Here is a 24,113-nt window from a genome sequence, read left to right as displayed (position 1 = left end):
GATGATGCTTTTCAAGTAGAAAACCTGTGGAAGAATTCCCTCCTTTGTATGTTGTCTGTTTTTTTTTTTTCATTTCACTCATTCTTTCTCTATGTATCTGTGGCTCCTTCGTGGTTGTGTTTATGTGCATGATCAAGGTAAGAATTTGGATTTAAATGCACCATTATTCCACCAATCGTGAAGCTTCTCTGATGCAGGTTGTTTCCTCTCTGTCTTGCAATATAACTGTCATTTAATGTTAACGGTTCACAATTGATAAATACCAATAAAGCAGCATCTTGACTCATAACGTTCATTTGTGGAACAATGTCCCATTGCCTCTCTAGTCTGTGGAGTAATTGGCCATTTATATTTAATTAGGCAGTTCTTCCTCCCACTGCTAGCATGGTTCCCTCAGTGCTGAGAGAGGCACTTTACTGTGCTCCTCTCGCTGGCTTCCTTTAAACCAGCTCATTAATATTTCAGCTGGCATCATCAACCAAACAATAATAAAATAATAATGTGACGGCTGATTAAACAGCTAAACTCCGACTTTTTAATGTGCATTTAAATGTGTATTTGCATAAACATGCCTGGTAAACTCCTCTTTAGAGGACAGTGATGCCTTGCAGCACACCACTGCAGCCAACTTCTGAAGCTTAATAAAACCTTAATTAGGTACGAGTCTCAGCCAAGATAATCGTAAAGAGACTGTCGAGCAACCTCTCCTCTCTTACACCCTTCTGCACAACACAGATCCTACACTAGGTTATACCCGGCTTTTTTCTCTCTCTCTCTCTGTGGAAAAATTATACAGAGATCTTAAACCATTCTCCACATTATCACTTTTTTTTCTTCATTTTGGTTTTAGGGTGCAAAACTTGTAACAAGTCTTAACTTATCAAGCGTACAAGCAAAGGGAGTAAAAACCTGAAATCAAATCCGCTCGAATAATTCATGAATTACAAAGAGAAATTTTAATTAAGAGCTCTGATTACGCAGCACTTTATAAAAGGGAATTTAAAACAGTGTGAATGGAAAAACCAACAGTGAAAAGAGGAGAAAGCAGGGCTGGAGTGTAGGACCAAAAATACTCACAACATTTTTTGTTATATTGATTTATATTTACAATATAGAATAATGAAGGAGGAAACGGCATCTGCACATTTATGCACAGCTTGTCCCGGTGTCCACATTGATATAAACATATGATTTTTTAAGAAGAACAATTAGAAAAATTACACAAATTCAAAACAAAAGAACTTAACTCGAAGTTTAATTAAGAGATCTAAAATCTGTAGACAGCACCTGTCTGCTGGTAGTGCAGGTAGGTAACTTGCACACCTGTGAGGACACAGTTATTGCTGAACAACATAAAAGCTTTGTTGCCAGCCAGACATTTTGCAAGGTCCTGATTATTTAAATAAAGAAAGAAGTTGTCAACTACCTGATTACTGCAGTGTTGGGTAATGCAGTAATGTAACAAGTTACTGTACATAATTCAGTGATTGTTGTACATTATGTTGTTACTCAGGTTGTAAAGGTTCTTAAGTTATCTGCACGCCGGGAACATGGAAAGACAAAAAAAAAAAAAAAGCACAAACAAACTTGTGTTTTGTTCCCAATTTCTGTTCACATGCAGGAGGAGGAAATTTGGCATTGAGGTGTGTAACTTTTGAGCATTGGATAGATCAGCATTACTTTTATAGTTACTGCTGAAGTGCAAACTGCATGCAGGATAGAAACAGATGGAATATGCTGAGAAGTATCAGACAGGGTCCTAATGCAAAGCTGGCAAAAAACTCAGATTGATGTTAAAGTTGAGTGCATTTTGACCCGAGCCCAGCAGCCAGACCCTGAACCTTAACAAGTAACAAAGACAGTGATGAGCAGTCAGGCTTTTAGCGTTATTGCCTCCATTTCTACAGTAGAATCACCATGGCAATCGTTTTAAGGTCTCTTTGTGCCAGTTTTCATCTTTGCTTTGTCTTTTTGTCTTGTGCTCGTACATAAACACTAAAAGAAAGGTCTTATATGTGTCCTCAGTAGTTACCTGGTAATTACAGTGACAGTATGTTTCAAGTCCTTTACAGGGTAACGCGAAAGTACTGTAATGAGTAGTTCCCCAAGTAGTTAGCAAGTGGTTGTGGGACTGTTGTCGCAAAGGAAAACTGGTTTCAAAGAGCTACATGGTGCTGCACTGAAAACCTTGCAACTCCTCTGCAAACACTCAACAATTACTCACTTGCACATTATTAAGTTTTGCTCCTGCCCGAGTGTGCTTGGGACCAGTGGCGGTCCTAGCCTGTTTGGCGCTCCCTCTGCCCCCCCCCCCCCCCCCACACACACACACACACACACACACACACACATAAAACATAAAACATATTAAGGGTTGTACATTAACATAAAACCGTTACTGTCGAAATTCACACACACACACACACACACACACACACACACACACACACACACACACATATATATAAAGAGAGAGAGAGTATGCATAGTATGCAAACAGCCATAATTAGTCATACAATGAGAACAGGACAGGACAAATCAACAATTGACAATGACTAATTAATATTAAAATCTGTAACATAATATATTGTTTGGAGTTTAGTCTGTTACTGTTGATATTTTTACCATTTCTTTTTGGAGCAACTGTAACCCACATAATTTCCTTAGGGATTAATAAATTATTCTGATTCTGATTGTTTCAGGATGACCTGCCATTATCCAATGACACATCTGCTTACCTGTATCTTTTGCTCGTTTCTCTTCCTCTTCTTTTCTATTTTTTCTAAACTGAGCACCTGATGGCTTTGAACTTTTCTTGTCCATCTTCCATTGGTTTTCATTTTGCATTCCAGTATGAACACAAATCCCCCAACTCGAGGATCACCACAACATGATCTAACACACCTACACCTTAGTTCACAGATTCGCTTTGTCTAGGGTTTATTTCTGGGATTTCACACAACCCAGGATTCAAATCATGAATACATAATGGGCTTGGATTTACTACATTATAAATGAAATGTGCTCTATTTGGAAGCAGCTTCCCCCCCTCCCCTTTCGATGGGTTGTGTGTGAGACTTTAAATCATCAAACTGTAAATTATCAATTTTAAATTGTTATTGATCCCTTTACCTCCTAAAGTGTATATTTATTTTCTTACTGTTCTTATATTTATTGTTTGTTCACTTGCATTGCTGTAACTGCAGCCTCGTCGTCTCGTCTCTCTATATCCAATCCAATCCAATTTTATTTATAAAGCACTTTAAAATACCCAGCACAGGAACAAAGTGGTGTACAGAAAATAAGTTAAAAATAACAGAAAACAGCAAAATAAATAAATAAAACACATAAAACATAAAATTAAAACAGCCCTATATTAAAACAAAAACAAGATATACTGGACTGTATGTAGCGGAGATGACAATAAAGTTTACTTTGACTTCAGCAGCGAGCAGGTGCACCGAGGGCTCTCGCGCTCACTTTTCGCATATAGAATTTCGAAAAAACATCGGCGCAAATTATGAGTCTGTATCATATTATTGTTGGTTATTAGATGCTGCTCCAGCCAGCCAGAGAATCCCCCGCGCCCCGCCCTCTCCTGCCTGTGCCGCAAGCAGCAGGCGCACCTCGCAAACGGAGGGCGCCCTTACTCCCAGCAAATGGGCCATAGAAAACCGATCGGTGCCTATGCCATTTCCAATATGCGCTGGTTGATGTCAGGGCAGCATGAGTACGAGCAATTTTTTATTTTTTATTTTTTTGCCGATGCCCGTGATGCCGCCCCCCACCACGATGCCGCCCCGGGCAACCGCCCGTGTCGCCCGTATCAAAAACCGCTACTGCTTGGGACCAGTCGGCATCTTACATTTAAACAGTGGGTGACTGTAGCAAGATGCTAGCAACCAAAGTAATCAAAATGAGGTTGAACTTGTCCAGAAAGAAAGTGTGTCACTGAGGCATAAGACAGCGGCAAACTAAAGCTTTTATATACTCCAACAATATGGCTTTGAAAAGTTCAGGTGCTAAACTGGCCTTTCAGTCCAAACCCTTCACTCATTAAAACAAAAAAAATAATATGCATGTTATAAAGGAAGCCCTGAACTGCTGAGCAGCTGAATTCTGTATCAATTTGCATGTCAACATTTTGATCCACCAAGTTCCTAAACTGAGTTTTGTTGATAGAAGACCTGATGCAACACGGGGCAAATCTGACCTTGGTCGGAATTTACACATTGCTGCGCTCAAATTGAAAAAATTAAAAATTAAAAATCATCACATTTTAAAAATAGTATATATAATATAAAGTTTACTGTTGCTACAACGACTTTTTGGTATTTTACACATGCTCCAATAGTTATTCAGATTGACTCATTGCCGAGGCGTGAACAAAGGCCAGTTTTCCATCAGCCTAACCAGGGTCAAGCGCAGTCTCCAAACACTCACTGTACCACTCACCTCAAACCAATTCCCTTAGTTACTATTCTACAGCTTATAATCTGCTCATTCTGTAACACAATTAAATTCCCAGAGACAATTACCATGCTTGTATTCACACAGCTGCACACATAGCCACAAACACGTGCACACTCACACACACACCCATAGCCAGGATAGTGCAATTCCCATCAGTAATCAGTGCAGCGCAGTGAAGCAGACTCAGCAAACCTGTGAGTGTAGTAATGGAGAGGGAGTGGTCTGTCTTTATTGAACCAATATAGAGTGAGAAAGGGAAGCCATAAAACACACATGGCATCATTTGTTTCTCCACTGACATCTAAAAGTAAAACTTTCAGACATTTTATATAAGCTCAGCTCATTTATCATTTCCTTGTGTCACCCAAAAACACCTCCAAGACTGCAACACCCCCCACCCTCCTATCCCATTTCATTCATGAATCTTTTTTTTTCCTACACCTGAGAAGAAATTTGAAATCCGCCACTTTTTCTTTCAGACTGCGAGTGCTACGGCCACTCCAATCGCTGCAGCTACATCGACTACCTGAACATCGTCACATGCGTCAGCTGCAAGCACAACACCAGGGGCCAGAACTGCCAACACTGCAGACTGGGATTCTACCGCAACGCCTCTGCCGAACTGGATGATGAGAACGTCTGCATCGGTGAGTCTGCTGGGAAACGGGAAGAATATGTGGAAGAGGGGTTGGGGATCTTGAGCGCATCAGTATGACAGCAGTGGATGTATGTGTGTGTGTGTGTGTGTGTGTGACTGACAGTGAAACAGGTAAGAAGATCCATTAGCTGCTTTTAAATTTTCAAACAACAAGATGATGCATCTTAAGTTAAAAACAAAGTTACCAACACTTGGTGGTGTAGCAGCAAATTTTAATGCGTAGTGTTTAATGCAAATATTTTTTCAGCGGCACTTTTATAAAACATATTTGCCTATGTTTGCTTTGAATTTAGATAGGGCACGATAATTATGGGATTATAGTGCTGTCAGATTCAAGCCGTGTGCGTTTACATCCATATCAGAGAAAAAGTGAAGATATAGCCTTGTTTTAGACACTTATTCTCAAACTGCAGGGAACATACAGTTCTAACAAAATCTTGAAGCCACTCTAATTGATAGGAACAAACAAAGCAAAGGATGATACGACTACTTGTGATGAAATCTCTGCTTGTTTCAGGGCTTTCTTGCCTTTCAGTGCGGTCTTAAGTAAGTGGAAGAGTATACACAGGTGACTGATGTGGCCACTCAAGAAGTTTTTATTGCTTGGAAATCAAAGCTTTGTGAGTTTCTAAGGGCTTTTTCGCTACTATCTTAAAGCTTGGTGGACTACAGTTTGAATAAAAGAAGTCAGACACTGTTCAGCCAGTACTAATGCGAACACCCTCAGGCATCCTTTAAGCTAGAAGCCAACTCTTTAAACTCATATCATGTCTTCTCTTCTACCATGCAAAGCCAAAACAATGAAGAACAGAAACTGTAGGATTATTTTATAAGTGTAGTGTAAAAAAAGAATAGTTTTGTATTGTTATTTGCAGTGATATGCAGGATAATGTGTGTTTGTTTTAAAGTCAGTCACATTAAGGGCACGTCCTGATAAGAGGTCACTCTGTTTGCATAGCTGTGGAGCGGAAAATCTGGTGTTGATTTGGATCCATCTCTAGGTGGACTGCAGGGGGTTGGAGGGTAAACTCACTGCGGTCAGGGCACACACAGGGCCAGGCCTTGGAGTCAGCACAAATAAGGTCCCATTAGCTTATCTGCCAGCACACTGGCACACCAAGTGTGGCAACAGAAATCAGTTCAAACTAGCATCTCTAGAGCAAGAAGCCAAACACTGTAAAACACAAATGTGTTTGCACTCAGTCTCCCCACACACATTCACAGATAAAAGCTCCCATACGTCAACCAATACTGATGCACATGACCCACAAACACAGGAATGCCAACCACAGCGCTGTGGTTGTCTTAATCTCAGACTTTTTCCCACTTCTATTAATTTTTAATGCTAAATTTTATAATAAATTACTAAAGGCGATCTCGGGTTTTCTCAAAAGACAAGCTATTGGCTTACATCAAATTATGATAGAATCATCAGTTCATCATCAACTCACTGACAAATGTATCCTAAATACGCAGCTCTGCAGCTTTTGAACCTTTTATCTGCTGCCAGCTGTCACTGATCTCAATATTATTCAAGGATATATGGATATTTGGAATCCTAGTAACTAGTAGAAATAAAGCAATTTATTAAGAAAAAATTGTATTATGTTTAGTCTATACATATTAATATAGGGCGCCTGTGCACTGACTGACAGCTCTCACATCAGCTCAAGTGAAATGCACTAAATAGACAAATGAACTGAGAGTGTTTTAACCAAACTACAGCAGGCAGGGGAGACTTCACAGCACACTGTATATATGGAGTATTTTTGTGACTTTGCAGCTGTTTCTCCAGCACAGGCAGTTTGTAACCCAATTTAAAAACTACCTGATAATGGCACTGGGATCCATCCATCTTCTTTGGTTCATCTAATTCAGGGTCATAACTGGACTGGAGCCCAGCTGTCATAGGGCAAGAGGTGGGCTACACCCTGGACAGATTGCCAGTCTATCCCACAGAGGGACACAACAGCTATAGGCAATTTACAATTACCAGTTAACCTAATGTGCATGTCTTTGAACTATGGGAGGAAGTTGGATCACAGCTGTGGCCTGTAGATTCGAACCCAGGACCTTTTAGCTATGAGGTGCTAACCACCACACTACCGTGCTCCCCGCGTTAAAAACTCACACTTTAAGAAGGCTTCTAAAGTTGTTGAAAAATGCTTACCTGCAAGGGTCTTGTGCCATCCTTCAGTTCTTGATATTTTGCTTTCAAGGAGCCAGACATTCTTGTATTTCTTAAAGTTGTCTTCAGCACTAGTACTCCAGGTTTTCTCACCCAATCGAGCATTTAAAAAGTCACCTATGCAAATAGATGAACACTTGGCATTTTTCAGCATGGTATGCAGTGTGTCTTTAAAAAAATTGAGGAAACTGGACAAGTGGAGGCTAGAAGTAGAAGTGCCAGGCCTAAAAAAACTATCTATAACAGATGAACAATATCTGAAAATCTTGTCTCTAAGAAGTGTGTGTGTGTGTGGGGGGGGGGGGGGGGGGGATCCAGTAAAGACCTGACGCAGGACCTGAGAGCTACATCTGGCCCCTCAGTTCATCCATCTACTGTTCAATGAAGCCTCATCAGAAATGGTCTCAGTGGAAGCTGTTAAGAAACCATTCTTAAGGAAGAGAAACAGGGAGAAAAAGCTGAGGCATGCGTAATTACACAAGAACCATTGAGAGGAGAGAAGAGAGGTGTAACAGTGAGTGTCTACAGCAACCTGCGAAACACAGTGGAGGACCTGTCCTGGTTTGAGGCTGCTGTTCAGCCAGTGATGTTGGGGGTCTTGTCAAAATCACTGGAATTATGAACACAAAAAAAGTACAGCGAACATCCAAAGAAGAGCTTTGAATGTCCTTCAAGAAGCCTGTAGAACTATTCCTGAAGACTACTACTAAGAAAGTACAGGAAAGCTGCCTGAGAAAGCTCAGGCTATTTAGAGAATAAAGGCAGTTGTACCAAATGTTGACATTTAGTCTCATTGGAATTGTACAAACTCTGTTTTTTCCTTCTATACTCGAAAAACTCTATAACTTCTAGACCTTGAAAATTTGTGCTCTGCTGTTTTAGAATAAATGTTACCTGTGAGATGCCTTTGAAATCATAACAGTTTGGTAGCCCAGACAGGACTACGTTGATCACATAGTCATGGAGTTTTGCATGAAAAAAGAAAGTAAAGAAAAACTACACTGAATTTTCAACAAGGTGATACACTGCAGGCTGAAAAATTCCCTCAAATTCAGCCCTGAATGTCTTGAACGCTTGGACGCCTTTAGAGAAACTCCACCTCACACGCACAGAACCAGAGCTCTGAAGATGTTGAACATCAAACACAACTCAGTGGTCTGAATACAAATGTGTAGATTTTGAGCCAAACTCATTTCAAGTCTAGATTAACCCCGCCCCCACCCAAAAAACAGGGAAAAAAATGAAAAGAGGACAGCATTTATACCTAACTCATTCTGTTCTTCTTCTCCACCCTTCTCTTCTTTCAGAGTGTAACTGCAACCAGATGGGCTCTGTTCATGACCGGTGTAATGGCACAGGTTTCTGTCAGTGTAAAGACGGGGCCACGGGGGCCAAATGTGACGACTGTCTGCCAGGATACTACTGGAAGCAAGGCTGTTACCGTGAGTATGGGGATACTGACTTTTGGTGGTTTAAAAATATTTCGAGTTGAGGAAACGTTGCAGTCTTTCCAGGGCCTTTGCAAGTGCACCATCCATTTAGCTCGTGCAGCTCTGGATGTTGTCCGTTCTCACAGAGGAATAGATCACGTAGCTCATTAGTGACATCAGCCTCTTATTTAATTGATGACCCTGTCGCACCTTAACCCTATTATGGGGAAACGCATTCCTTTTGCCATCTACCATTGAGGCATTGGCCTCAGTCTCAAGTAGACCCAACTACCCACACACGCGCGCGCGCACACACACACACACACACACACACGAAAACAAATGCATCTGTCTGTGAGTTTTTTATTGCAATATGGAACATGCTGCACTAAAAGGCCGTGCAGTTTGTTTTAGCCGTGACATCTTACTCCAGATACTCCCAGGCAACAGAGCCAATTATCTTTGGTGTAGTAAAAAAATGTTAGCACATGTAATTACTTCTTGTCACGAAAGCTGGATCCCGTTTCCCCTCAGAACATTTTTAGGTCAAGTATGTTATGTGGTACAGTTACTCAAGTACCTATGTTCCCAACGATGCTCATTCTTCCAAAAGACTCTGAACAAATAAAACACATGTTGTGTATTTTCTGCTGGATTTGATACAGTGATTCTGACCTCACCCTGAGAAGTGCATGCTCAAGAAAAACAGTCAAAGAAAAGGGCTGCAATAACGAAAAAAAAAAAAAAAAAGGCAGGTGTTACCTGTTGTATTCCCCAAGGCAAAGACTGGAGAATTTATCTTGGCTCTTTCCTTCCTGCTCTTTCTTTCCTACTTTGTTCTTTCTGCCCTGGATTCCTCTCCTCCTCCCCGTTTCTGTTTCCTATCATGTTTTGTCTAACATTGCCCCTTCTATCATCCCCCACCTGTCTCCCTCTTTGCCGTACATCTTTCCTTCGTCTTTGTGCTCTTTACTCCCCCACTATCCTTTTACCGCCTGTCATTCTGTCACTTCACCGCACGCTCTTTATTCACGACTCGTCTCTCCCGTTCACCTTACCTCTGCAAATCCTTCACCCTCCATCCTCTACGCCACTTCCTCCCTATGCTGCACTTTCTATTCTCGCCTTTCTTTTCCTTTCTGCAGCTAACGTTTGTGACGAGGAGATGCTCCTGTGCCAGAACGGAGGAACGTGCTACCAGAACCTGAAGTGCATCTGTCCTCCAGAGTTCAAGGGGGTACTGTGCCAACATTCGCGCTGTGAGGCGGGCAAGGACTGCAACGGCGCTTCTTTGCCGCACCCTTCCACGGCCACCCTGCTGCTCGGCACTCTGCTAACCTACCTGCTGGCCACATTAACACCCCATTGAGCCACGAAAATCCTCCCCACCCCCCAACTCCACCCACCCCCCTGCCTCACACCTAAAACATGTGTATATCAGCGTATTTGTGAGGAGACGGGTGACCCAAAATGGGAATGGGTCATCCCTGTAATGGACCCAACACTGCAGCACTCTTAAAAGCGCACACGCTCACTGATCACTACTCGACTCCCGTTCCCGTTTCAAACACACATGCGCACTTCACAGGACTGTAATGGCACTGGGTGTACACTCAGGTGTGCGAAGGACAAACAGAGAATAAATATGAGCAACCTCACAGAAAAAAGATGCAGGGGGGGGGAAAGAAAAATCATACCAACCACTGTTCCCTTTATTCCTAAGCTGGAGCAATGTGCATCAAACCAAAAAGCATAGACAAAAACTTAATCACCACTGTTTCACATCAAAGGGAATGGCTGTTGTAATCACAAGACTTTTCTTTTTTTAAATTTCTTCTCTTTCTCGGTTGACTTGCGGATCTCACTTGCAACTGACGTCGAGAGCGTGCGGTCGGGCTCAGAGTGAGGACAAGGCATGTCGACAAGGGTCGAGCGGAGAGGCGCTTGTTTGATCCTATTGCTGAGGCCTACGTAGTATATTAACCAGGTTTCATTTTTTTCTCTTAATCTGAGACTTGATTTTACATTTATTCTATTCCTGCTGCATTTTTTTTCTAAAAAAAATATATATATCTTCAGTCATTGTATCTAATGTGCCCACTAGCAGTTGCTGAGATTATACATATTATATAATATCCAGGGGGTTATGAATTATAATACATTAGTCACTATTATGGTTGTTATAGGAATGAGTGATTGTTGCCACACTTAGCGAGATTTAATCTTCACACAGTATTCAGGAAGAAGAATTTAACTAATCAGAAGTCTAAAAGAGAGAGAAAAGATATGAACCACGTATCGATATTATATGACATTATTTGAATATTTTTTGTAGAAATTATTTTTGTTTGGAGTTACAATAAATTATAAAAAAAAGAAATACATTTACATCTATTCCAAAAAGAGCATTTTATTACACTGAGTCTAAACCTTGCAGTAAATATGACTGTTAATTTGCCTTCTTGATTGTACTTTTTTTCATTCATTTGGTGTCCACAGTTACTTGCTATTAATCATCTTCTTTTTCAGGGGGGGGGTAGCAGGCGGAGAGTGGGTGTTACCAAAAAAAAAAAGAAAGAAAGAAAAAAGGCATCGTTGCAAGTCATTCATTTTATCTATTTTATTCTCTTTGGACATAGTGTTGAATGCTTATTACTGCGAACGGATTATTCCGATTTATTCGCCGACAGTCTGTCTGACAATCACAAAGAACTGTTTCCTGTCAAGAGAATATAAATTATTTTATTCTGATAAAAAGTTGCAAACGAGTTTTTATATCTGGAAATGCCACTTGCAGATGCAGTGAAAATAAGGGGCTAATTAAAAATCTTTTCCACAGTATAAACACGGTGATTCACATCAGCCCTAAGTGACCAAGGGACTGACCCTGACGCCAGATCTTTCACTCTTCTCTACATTCAAGGCTACGAGACGTTCATGCAAAAATGTCTTTAAAGCCTCTATTTTATGCAAAACTACAGTTTAATTACACTTATCCCATTGCTGAGTCAGTCGAAGTACAAAAGTGGATCAAGATACATGAATGCTGCATTACATTAGGATACAGTGTACATCAAAGATGAAAGCGGGACTAAGCCTGTGAGAAATGACAAGACGGGGATTCTGGTATTACTCCCCTCTGTCTGAGCTGCTGGTAGCTGTATTAGCTATTCTGTGTGTAGGGCTCATCCCCTCAGAGCCTGAACGGTGTCAAGAACTGAGACTTGGGAAGGAATAGTTTATGAATGTAGAACACTGAGAAATGATGTAAGCCCACGTTTCATTGTGGATCAAAGAGCAGGTAATAGTCATGCTGAGAAGAAAATGCATTATTGACTGAGTGTACTAGACGCAGTACAAATATCCACCTTGTGAACAAGGAAAACGTGATTAAGTCTGGTTGATAATAGGGTCTGTGATTTGAAACGACAAAGAAGTGCATGACCTTACTAAGTTACTTTGTGAAGTTCAGGACTGTAAAGACAGCGCACGGTATTTTAAATTAAAGAAATACTTTTACATTTTGGAAATAAGCAGATTTGATTTATTAAGAATATTGATATCAGCTTCATACTGAAAATACACAGAAAGGTTACAGAGAGAAGGTAGTTAGGTTGGCTTATTAGGCACGTTTGAAGCGCAAGGAAATAGCAAGCCATTGTAAAATAATATATAGGCCACGACATTGAATAATACTGATCATCTGGTTGCAACACAATGTTATGTTGGGACACACTGGCTTGTGGCATTTCTGTTTCTGACCACCCACCAAAAGGTTGTTGCTGTGGGCTCCCACAGTAGAAGCACTCTCATCAACGCATTGCCAACTTCCCATTCCAATCAAGTATCCGTGGGATGTGCTGGTAAAAGATTAATCCATCGAGGCTTCACTTGTATCCCACAGGACACGAAGGATCCACTGCCAATGTCCTGGTGCCAGACTTCCCCAGAGCTCCTGTACCCATATCCCACCCGGCCAGCGCTGTTATGGCTGAAGGGGAAATACACAGTTTTACCAGATGGTTTTAATGGTTTAATTGGTTTACAGGAAATTTTAAAAAACACACACACACACACATTTACTATATATATAAGTTCCATGCAGTGACTTTTGTAGAGAGCTAATGAGAGAAAACATCCCCTGACTACACACATTTAACACACTAATGAGACAAACTGTACCAGATCAAAACATCCAGATTTATGATTATGTGATAAATGACTTCTAGTCTTTTATATGTCTGACAGTTTTGAGTATTTTTTGCACTCCTTCCTGGCCTGGCTGAAAAAGGTTATTACCTCCATGCACCACTTGGTGTTCGCTCGCTCTGTGGTATAGTATCGCTTCCTGTTCCTGCTCAAACACAGTGGTGTTTCTGAGTAGCTTATTTGCTTAGCAGTTTAATTAACAACTTTTAAATACATTCTTTTTTCACAGTATAATCTTCACGTGCTGCATCCGAAGCACACTTTCTATGTACTCACTACCTAATTTATAGCCAAAGTATTCACTCACTGTCTCTGTACTGTTTTGCTAGCTTAGCTCGTAGCCGACCCGTTAGCACCATGACTACTTCACCTGTCCCTTCTGCACTTTCTTGCTCATTGTGTCAGATGTTTAGTTACTCCTCGGCCTCCTTTAGCAGTAATGATATCTGTAACAAATGTAGCATATTTGCAGCTCTGGAGGCCAGGATTACTGATCTGGAGACTCGGCTTTGCACCCTGCTCTCACCCTTAGCTAGCCAGGCCCCTGTAGCTGGTGCAGCCGAAGATAGCGTAGGCCCCGCTAGCTGTTCCCCGGCAGACCCCAAGCAGCTGGGGAAAGATGGCTGGGTAACGGTGAGGAGGAAGCGTAGTCCTAAACAGAAGCCCCAGGTACACCACCAACCCGTTCATGTGTCTAACCGTTTTTCCCCACTCGGTGACACACCCGCTGGGGGTCAAACTCTGGTAATTGGTGATTCTGTTCTCAGACATGTGAAGCTAGAGACACCGGCAACCATAGTCAATTGTCTTCCAGGGGCCAGAGCAGGCGACATTGAAGGAAATTTAAAACTGCTGGCTAAGGGTAAACGTAAATTCAATAAAATCATAATTCACGTCGGCAGTAATGACACCCGGTTACGCCAATCGGAGGTCACTAAAATCAATATTGAATCGGTGTGCAACTTTGCCAAAACAATGTCGGACTCTGTAGTTTTCTCTGGTCCCCTCCCCAATCAGACCAGGAGTGACATGTTTAGCCGCATGTTCTCCTTAAATTGCTGGCTGTCTGAGTGGTGTCCCAGAAATGATGTGGGCTTCATAGATAATTGGCAAACCTTCTGGAGGAAACCTGGTCTTGTTAGGAGAGACGGCATCCATCCCACTTTGGATGGAGCAGCTCTCATTTCTAGAAATATGGACAAATTTATTAAACCCCTCAAAACATGACTATCCAGAGTTGGGACCAGGAAGCAGAGTTGCAGTCTTACACGCCTCTCTGCAGCTTCTCTCCTCCTGCTACCCCCCCAAAAACCCATCTCCATAGAGACTGTGTCTGCTTCCAGAAAGACAAAAAACAAACTAAAAACCAGCAACAAACAACTTAAACATTTACAAAGAAAGAACAATACAGTATCCACATCTGAACCAAAGAGTAAAACAGTGAAATGTGGATTATTAAATATTAGGTCTCTCTCCTCCAAGTCTCTGTTAGTACATGACTTAATAATTGATCAACAAATTGATTTACTCTGCCTTACAGAAACCTGGTTGCAGCAGGATGATTATGTTAGTTTAAATGAATCAACACCCCCGAGTAGGGATGGGTGCCGGTATCCGGTGCCATGATGGCACCGGTTCTGACATAAACGGTAGTAACCAGACCGAAAAGCAGCGCACATTTCGGTGCTTTATTTCGGTGCTTTTTTTCCTGAGCTGTGTTACACTTTCTTCTTCCTTACATTTGTATTGGCGGTTGGCAAACAACTGAAAGGTGCATTACCGCCACCAACTGGTATGGAATGATACACTTTAGATTCTAGCCAATCATTTTAAGTTTCCGAGAATAGTAGGCGGGTCCAGGTACGTACGTTCTTTTAGAGCAGAGCTACAAATTAAAAATGTCCAAGGCGAAGCGGTCAAAAGTCTGGCTGTACTTCACAGCAAAAGATGCAAACTCAGCAGCCTGCAACAAGTGCTTTAAGGTGATACTGTGATACTGTCAAAGGAGGTAACACCTCAAATCTGATGAAACACCTGGCGACGCATAGTGTTTTTTTTTAAAGCCGAGAAATGCGCCGTATTTGATAGCTTGCTGCGAGACCTCACACCGAGCACATCTACTGCTTGTGGGTTGCCTGTTATCGGACCCGGAATTAGCAACATCCCCCAAAAACCCGAAGAGGAGAGTCCTGGCCCCTAGCCCTGCCAGTGTAGCAGAAATGATGACGGATGATGATGGCAGCAGCAGCCGTTCTTCTCTGCGTGAGTAGCTTAATGTTGTTCGTGTGTAATTTACGTTGAGTAGGCTAACCACGTTATTACATTAATGCATGTAAGGTGAACAGCAAACACCATCATAGCTACATGCAGCTGTCTTCTTGTTTGATGGCAGATACTCCCTTCACCCTGGCCAAAAAGGCTAAAATGACCAAAGAAAAAGTGGAAAACAGTTAAACATGAGAGGTTTTTGGACAAAGTTTGTGTTTTTTTCCATTGTTTAAGCACTGCTTCCAGCCAAGAATGATACCATATATGCCCCATAGCTGCAGAAAAGGCTAACATTGTTATCTTTTTACAAAAAAACAGCTGAACATGAGAGGTTTTTGGACCACTTTTGTGTTTTCCATTCTTTAAGCACCGGTTTGAGCACCGTTTAAGCACCGGCACCGTTTGAAAAGTACCGGTTTGGCACCGGTATCGGATAAAACCTAAACGATACCCATCCCTACCCCCGAGTCATTCTAACTACCAGAAATCTCGAAGCACAGGTCGAGGGGGCGGTGTGGCAGCAATTTTTCACACCAGTCTATTAATTAATGAAAGACCAAGACAGACTTTTAATTCATTTGAAAGCCTGATGCTTAGCCTCGTCCACCCCAGCTGTGAAACTCAGAAACCAGTCTTACTTGTTATCATCTATCGTCCACCTGGGCCTTACACAGAGTTTCTGTCTGATTTCTCAGACTTTATATCTAATTTAGTTCTGAGCTCAGATAAAATAATTATTGTGGGTGATTTTAACATCCATGTTGATGCTAAAAATGACAGCCTCAACATGGCATTTAATCTGTTGTTAGACTCAATTGGTTTCTCTCAAAATGTAAAAGAACCCACCCACCACTTTAATCACACTCTAGATCTTGTTTTAACATATGGCATAGAAACTGAACATTTAACAGTGTTTCCTGAAAACCCTCTCCTGTCTGATCATTTCTTGATAACATTTACATTTACAATAATTGATTACGCAGCAGTGGAGAGTGGACTTTATCAAAGTAGATGTCTTTCTGAAAGCGCTGTAACTAAGTTTAAGAATATAATCCAGCCACTGTTATCATCGTCAATGCCCTGTACCAACACAGAGCAGAGCAGCTATCTGAACGCTACCCCAACAGAGGTCGATTATCTTGTTAACAATTTCACCTCCTCACTACGTACGACTCTGGATACTGTAGCTCCAGTGAAAACTAAGGTCTCTAATCAGAAGTACCTGACCCCGTGGTATAATTCTCAAACACGTACCCTAAAGCAGATGACTCGTAATCTGGAGAGGAAATGGCGTGTCACAAATTTAGAGGATCATCATTTAGCCTGGAGAAATAGTTTGTTGCTTTATAAGAAAGCCCTCCGCAAAGCCAGAACAGCTTACTACTCATCACTGATTGAAGAAAATAAGAACAACCCCAGGTTTCTCTTCAGCACTGTAGCCAGGCTGACAAAAAGTCAGAGCTCTTTTGAGCCAACCATCCCTTTAACGTTAACTAGTGATGACTTCATGAACTTCTTCACAAATAAAATTTTTATCATTAGAGAAAAAATTACCAATAATCATCCCACAGATGTAATATTATCTACAGCTACTCTTAGTTTCATTGATGTTAAGTTAGACTCTTTTTCTCCAATCGATCTTTCTGAGTTAACTTCAATAATTACTTCCTCCAAACCATCAACGTGTCTTTTAGACCCCATTCCTACAAAACTGCTCAAAGAAGTCCTGCCATTGATTAATTCTTCAATCTTATATATGATCAACCTATCTCTAATAATCGGCTATGTACCACAGGCCTTCAAGGTGGCTGCAGTTAAACCTTTACTCAAAAAGTCATCTCTAGACCCAGCAGTCTTAGCTAATTATAGGCCAATCTCCAACCTTCCTTTCATATCAAAAATCCTTGAAAGAGTAGTTGTCAAACAGCTAACAGATCATCTGCAGAGGAATGGTTTATTTGAAGAGTTTCAGTCAGGTTTCAGAGTTCATCACAGCACAGAAACAGCTTTAGTGAAGGTTACAAATGATCTTCTTATGGCCTCTGACAGTGGACTCATCTCTGTGCTTGTCCTTCTTGACCTTAGTGCAGCATTCGATACTGTTGACCATAATATCCTATTAGAGCGATTAGAACATGCTGTAGGTATTACAGGTATTGCACTGCAGTGGTTTGTATCATATCTATCTAATAGACTCCAATTTGTGCATGTAAATGGAGAGTCCTCTTCACACACTGAGGTTAATTATGGAGTTCCACAGGGTTCAGTGCTAGGACCAATTCTGTTTACATTATACATGCTTCCCCTAGGCAGCATCATTAGAAGACATAGCATACATTTTCACTGCTATGCAGATGACACCCAGCTCTATCTGTCCATGAAGCCAGATAACACACACCAATTAGTTAAACTGCAGGAATGTCTTAAAGACATAAAGACTTGGATGGCCACTAACTTTCTGCTTCTTAACTCAGATAAAACTGAGGTCATTGTACTCGGCGCTGAAAAGCTTAGAAATATGGTATCTAACCAGATTCTTACTCTGGATGGCATTACCTTGGCCTCCAGTAACACTGTGAGGAACCTTGGAGTCATTTTTGACCAGGATATGTCCTTCAACGCACATATTAAACAAATATGTAAGACTGCGTTCTTCCATTTGCGCAACATCTCTAAAATTAGAAATATCCTGTCTCAGAGTGACGCTGAAAAACTAGTTCATGCATTTATTACTTCCAGGCTGGACTACTGCAATTCATTATTATCAGGATGTCCAAAAAACTCACTGAAAAGCCTTCAGTTAATCCAAAATGCTGCAGCAAGAGTACTGACAGGGACTAGAAAGAGAGAGCATATTTCTCCTGTTTTGGCTTCCCTTCATTGGCTTCCTGTTAAATCCAGAATTGAATTCAAAATCCTGCTCCTCACATACAAGGTCTTAAATAATCAGGCCCCATCTTATCTTAATGACCTTGTAGTACCATATCACCCTATTAGAGCACTTCGCTCTCGCTCTGCAGGCCTACTTGTTGTTCCTAGAGTATTTAAAAGTAGAATGGGAGGGAGAGCCTTCAGTTTTCAGGCCCCTCTTCTGTGGAACCAGCTTCCAGTTTGGATTCGGGAGACAGACACTATCTCTACTTTTAAGATTAGGCTTAAAACTTTCCTTTTTGCTAAAGCATATAGTTAGGGCTGGACCAGGTGACCCTGAATCCTCCCTTAGTTATGCTGCAATAGATGTAGGCTGCCGGGGGATTCCCATGATGCATTGAGTTTTTCCTTTCCAGTCACCTTTCTCACTCACTATGTGTTAACAGACCTCTCTGTATTGAATCGTATCTGTTATTAATCTCTGTCTCTCTTCCACAGCATGTCTTTTATCCTGTCTTCCTTCTCTCACCCCAACCGGTCGCAGCAGATGGCCGCCCCTCCCTGAGCCTGGTTCTGCCGGAGGTTTCTTCCTGTTAAAAGGGAGTTTTTCCTTCCCACTGTCGCCAAAGTGCTTGCTCATAGGGGGTCATATGATTGTTGGGCTTTTCTCTGTATCTATGAAGCGCCTTGAGGCGACATTTGTTGTGATTTGGCGCTATATAAATAAAATTGAATTGAATTGAATTGAATTGCTTACCATCAAATATTTACCATTAGATGACAATGAGCAATGGTGGAGGACTTTTCAAGAACTGTTCCCTTAGTAAAAGTAGCAACACTACACTACGAAAACACATGACTCCTGTGTATTACAAGCAAACTTTAAATATCAAATGTAAAAGTTCTCATTCTCCAGAAAAACATTCCTCATCAGTGTTATTTGGGTTATTATTATGGCTATAGATGATTACGTTTGAGCTAATTTTTAATACATTGCTTTGTGTACACTTTAATCTAAGGTAATAAATCATAATCTACAGCACTGTCATAAGTTAGTAGCAGGGGTGTTCTGTAAGCTCAGAAAAACAATCCTACACCTTAATTAAAATTAAAATGTATTCATATAATATCAAAAAAAAAACATCACAGCTGAATTAGAAGTCTTGAGCAATGTGTAACAGACTTAACAATCAGTATACTGTATACAGTGAAATAAAAATACTAGTTCAACTTGGTCCATCTGCTCCACCAAGCGGATTTCTGCACCTGTTAGAGTTGATAGGCTAGGTAATGATGTTACTTCTTTACAGTCTGAGTTTTGTTGCTATCATGTTTAAAAGTCTCTCTTTCTTCGCTACACAGATGTTGACGAAGGTAATTATAGCAGAACATATCTTTAAAGATAAGAAATCACATTAGAGTAATTAGATTGTTCACTTGCTAACGTTTATTCTGCTTTCACATGTCAGGAATTGCAGATCAGAACTAAAGCAGAGTCAGGAGTAGCAAGCAAGCTAGTCACCCTTCAGCCTCAAGCCAGACAGCTCAGGTTTATCCACAATGTGTATGTGCAAAGAGCTAAAAAAAAAAAAAAGCCTCTGTTAATGGGATATAAACATACCCATGAAAATGACAAACTATGAAAACCAATAGCTCCAAGTCAACCGAGCTTCCACATACAATTGAAAACTTCAGTCGCAAGATAGCTTTAATTTAGAAGATAGATGTGAAGAGGCAACATGAGATCATTTGTGGGGCACAACACTGTCTGAGACGCAAGTCTGAAGGTTTGTTTCATTTTTTTTACAAACTTGAAAAAGCAACAAGTTGCCATTTTACCTAAAGACTCACTCATGATTATAATAAGTGATCGACACATATACTGGATTAAACATAATAAGCAAGAAAATAAAAAACAAGCAACAAAAGACAGAAAACGTCTGAAATAACTAGTGTTTAAGTACAAAGATGAATGCTATAACAAATGGCTGTAATCTGTGAGCCTTCACACAGCTCTGAATTTAAAACCAGATAAGCTAGCTTACTGGTATTAGATTTCAAATTTGCTTATGTTTCAAAGAACAATACTCACAAAACAATACCTCACTTTTGCTGTCTTACCTTTACAGACAATTTTTTACCATAACCCAACTTTTTTCTGGAAACAGGGCTGTAGTTCACCAAAACAAATAGTGCACTTCCCTTTTTTGTGATTAGAAACAGACAAATAAGTTTGGAAGTGACAAAAGATGCCTCTATTCAAGGCAAAACTGAGCACTTTTAACACCAGGGTTTATTATAGACATGAATGAATATTCAAATTAACCTACCCAATTAAATTAAAACAGAGCAACACTGTGTTTTGCTACTCTGTGCTGAACCCAGAGATCTATAAAAACTGAATGAGAGCAAACTCTTTGATCAGCAGACGGCTCATCTTTTCACTTCACCTCTTAATAGTTGAATATTTAGTGAAAACGAAACAAATCTTTTAATTTATGCTAATGCTTTATATGTTTTAATAGAGATTGAGTCTGTGTAAAATCAGATTTCAATTTCAACAGCCAACTATTAGATAAAGGAATGAATACAAGGTGCCACATACATTCCACCGACATCACTACTACGCTATGATCTTATAGATGGGCTGGTGTGTGTGTATTTTTAAGATCAGAGACAAAGAACAACAGCTGAAGTTTGTCTTTATCGCCTTGAATGTAACTCCTGAATCTGACTCAGTTTGCTGAAAACCGTCTCTATTTGTCCACGTCATCTCGACACTGTTGTCCCAGCTGTAACACTGACTCCTGTTTAAATTTTCAGCTTCTTAGATTTCCATTGGGTCCTTGAGGCTTCTACGTCTTTATTGCCCTAATATTTCCTTTTCTAAACGTCTTTTGTTTTGCGGATACAATTGTCGATTACCTTCCCCCTGGCTGGTGCCCAGGGATCTCTGCCAGTCATTCTTTACACAGCCTACCATCTCTTGTACATGACCTGATTTCTCTTCTAGGGCCAGTTGTTTCTCTGAAGTTTTACTCATGTTTCATCATCTTTTGCAAAAATGGTTAGCAAAGCATTGCTCGATACAATCCCCGTGGAAAAAGCCTGACAGAACATCTCATGTTTTGGGGGTTTTCGGAGTTTGTTTAACTTGCACAGACTTGACATGACTTGACAACTCTGTGTGTTTCTGTTCATACTGTGATATCTGTTTACATCACTTGATAGGAAAAAAGGAATAGACCAGTAATAACATCCGTAGGTAACGGAAGTTGTGTTCTGAGATACTAGCTACACAAAAACCCAATACTACAGAAGACGTATCAATCCATGAAAATAATCCATTCAGTCAGGGTACATTAAGTGATTGATACAGTACATAAGGATTTATTAGCATGGCAATCATTTTGATAGTCCCGTTGTTAATTAAAGAGGCAACACTGTAAAAGAAAGTATATGGTGTCCATAGATGGTTTAGTAAACACTAGAAAGTGACTCGGATTATTAAACTTACTTCTTAAACTGTGAATTAAAGCAAAGTAGCTCATAAAATGGATTTTCTTATTTTCTGTTTATTGTAAGCAATTAATGAGACTGACACTGTTTTCATGGATTAGCCTGTGATAAACTCAGAGGAGAGACTACCACAAGCGTTACAGTGGGCATCCTTCATTTTTTATCATGGTACTGCTTTTTGTGAGCTAAGCAACTCACAAAAATACACCACAGGCATGCACACTCAAATGTTTTTGTGTCTATGCTTTAATGTAACTGCGTGCATTCAATCCAATCCAACTTTATTTAGAGAGCACTTTAAAAACAACATAGTTGACCAAAGTGCTTTCCAGTAATAAAAAAAACAGAGATGACAGTTAGAAACCATACATTAAGCAGACAAAGAAATATATATAAAAATAACAATAAAATAAATACATACAATGAAAAAAGAAAATATAAAAATAATGAATATATATTAAATATTAAAACATGAGTAAAATGTATGCTGTATGCTGAAATAAATGTATCTTCAACACTCTGAAGTCCACATGTTGGATTGTAGTTAAGAAGAAACGAGTTGGATCAAGATGTACGGTGGAGGTGAGTGATGCTAATGACAGGTCAAAAATGAAACAGCCCATATAATGCTACACTACAGTTTTGAGGGCAAAATATTTAGATATATATTTAAGAAGGTAAAAAATCTGTTGGGTACAAAATCCAACACAAATATTTAAAAATAAATGAAAAAATTAACCGGTCAAATTAACAGGTTCACAGATGCATTACAGAGAAAGAGCATGCTAAAATTCTGCACATGAAATAGTGATACAGTGGTTCAGTGAGGTGTCTAGGCACTACTCCTATGAAAGGCTACGACACACCGGCTATGTGAGTTTGTGAGAGCGACTTACACTTATTTGCTGAGCAGAGCAAATTTACCATAAAAAAAAAAAGAAAAAAGACAAAAAGCGCTGAGAGGAGTGGCCAGTCCAAAAGAATCTACTAACAATGCACAACTTTATGAACACAGGAGCAGCCAGTTCATGTCAGCAATAATGAAATCTACCTAAAGAGGAAATCAAATTATTGCTGGGTCACAAAGAAGCATCCCTAATGACAGCAGGGATAAAATACTAATAATGTACTTATAACAGAGCTTATTACTTGTATATGGCATAAATGATACAGAATCAGTATTGATTTTAAGCATGCAAAGTTTATGCTGTGTAGGGTTTCTGACTTTAGCAGGGCCCTTTTTCATACCTTAATACTTTTTGGGGATTTCACCACAGTATAGAGAATTTCTCTAGTAAATACTAGTTTATTGAAAAAATTATTAGTGTCATAAATGTAGAACATCAGTTGGCTGCTGAATTACACAGCCACTCATCTCCACCTGGGGCTGCAGTCTCTGCTGCTGCTGTGCACCCCCTGATGTCAAGCACTAATACCCATAATGGATATTTTAAAAGTGTAGGAGCAGGAAGGCTGACATGTCTCAGTGGTGTATTCTCATACAGAAAATGAATGACTGTATTTATGGATGTACAGATGAGGACATAATTATTAGTCCCCCTATATATATTGTTTTAATTATTGGGCCAGAGATTGTTCACAGAAAACAATAAGACTGTCTGTTCACACGTCATCATATCCTAACAACCTCACGGATCCCTGCACAGGTGTAACATCTGCAAAAGATGCAACATTACCATCTTTATTATCTCTATAAAGGTAAACGCCCAGTGATGCCCACTGAATGACACATTACAGTGTGTTAAATATGAAGCTACACACTCTAGTTGTCCTAGATCCTTATGTGGCAATGCTTTTGCCACCTAAAATGAAATGTTTAACCTTGTTGTCACAACCTGCTAAAACATTCAAGGTGATGGTTTTATTGTCTGTTGACTGTTTGACGAATAAGCAAGTGGAAAGAGCTTACAATGGCCCTTAGACTGGCTGTCTTCCCTATTCTTATTTCTCACACTGTCCTTTAGTAGCACTCGCACTTCTGAAGTATCAGTGTCCCATATTTCAAATGTGTTGGCATATGTCTGAGAAATGGCTGCTGCTGTGCAGCATGTAACCCTCAAACTGTCGGTGCTTCAGGCCAGAAAATAAAATCTTTGTCAATTCACTGAGCTGTCAGGCTCAGGGTAGCAGTGGTTCTGACACCAACGCTCCAGAATACCAGTTGTAAAACTTAAGGGCTCAGATGTCTGGCCTTTATGCTGCTTCTGCAAATGTACATTAATGTGGAAATGTACAACTGGATGTCTATGAACTTCATAAACTAACACTTTACATACTTGTTGTTAGTAACTATAGAAAAATTGAAAACAAATTTAGGGGGAAAAAACATTCTAGTCTAATTTCTTTGCATTATAATCCCTACTACTGCTGGTCACAGTTTGGTGTGTCTTTTAAGGAACAGGGTTAATCTGTATATGCATCTTAAGTAAAATGCATATAAACAGCACATTTATACCGACACACAGAGGTGGCAAAA

General features: G+C 40.2%; 1 protein-coding gene and 1 long non-coding RNA gene across 5 annotated transcripts in view; one reads left to right on the top strand and one right to left on the bottom strand.

The window, feature by feature from the left end:
* ntng2b (netrin g2b) overlaps positions 1 to 10,429 on the top strand; it is a 72,373-nt gene extending 61,944 nt beyond the window's left edge. For all 4 annotated transcript variants that reach the window (XM_085164892.1, XM_085164891.1, XM_085164893.1 and 1 more), the window contains 3 exons: positions 4,953 to 5,120; positions 8,627 to 8,761; positions 9,895 to 10,429. In XM_085164892.1, coding sequence (XP_085021018.1) covers positions 4,953 to 5,120; positions 8,627 to 8,761; positions 9,895 to 10,118 — 527 coding nt within the window. In that variant the 3' untranslated portion in view covers positions 10,119 to 10,429. The remainder of the gene's footprint in view (positions 1 to 4,952; positions 5,121 to 8,626; positions 8,762 to 9,894) is intronic.
* Positions 10,430 to 10,563: 134 nt separating this feature from the next.
* Positions 10,564 to 18,964, bottom strand: LOC146514065 (uncharacterized). Its single transcript, XR_014874878.1, has 2 exons — positions 18,855 to 18,964; positions 10,564 to 13,060 (listed from the first exon to the last, which is right to left on the bottom strand). It is a non-coding gene; the product is annotated as an uncharacterized LOC146514065 (long non-coding RNA).
* Positions 18,965 to 24,113: the final 5,149 nt, after the last annotated feature.

Source organism: Neolamprologus multifasciatus, chromosome 7, assembly GCF_963576455.1.
Source record: "Neolamprologus multifasciatus chromosome 7, fNeoMul1.2, whole genome shotgun sequence".
Taxonomy (NCBI): domain Eukaryota; kingdom Metazoa; phylum Chordata; class Actinopteri; order Cichliformes; family Cichlidae; genus Neolamprologus; species Neolamprologus multifasciatus.
The sequence above is the reverse complement of the archived record's forward strand: the minus strand, read 5'-3'. Positions and strand labels throughout refer to the sequence as shown.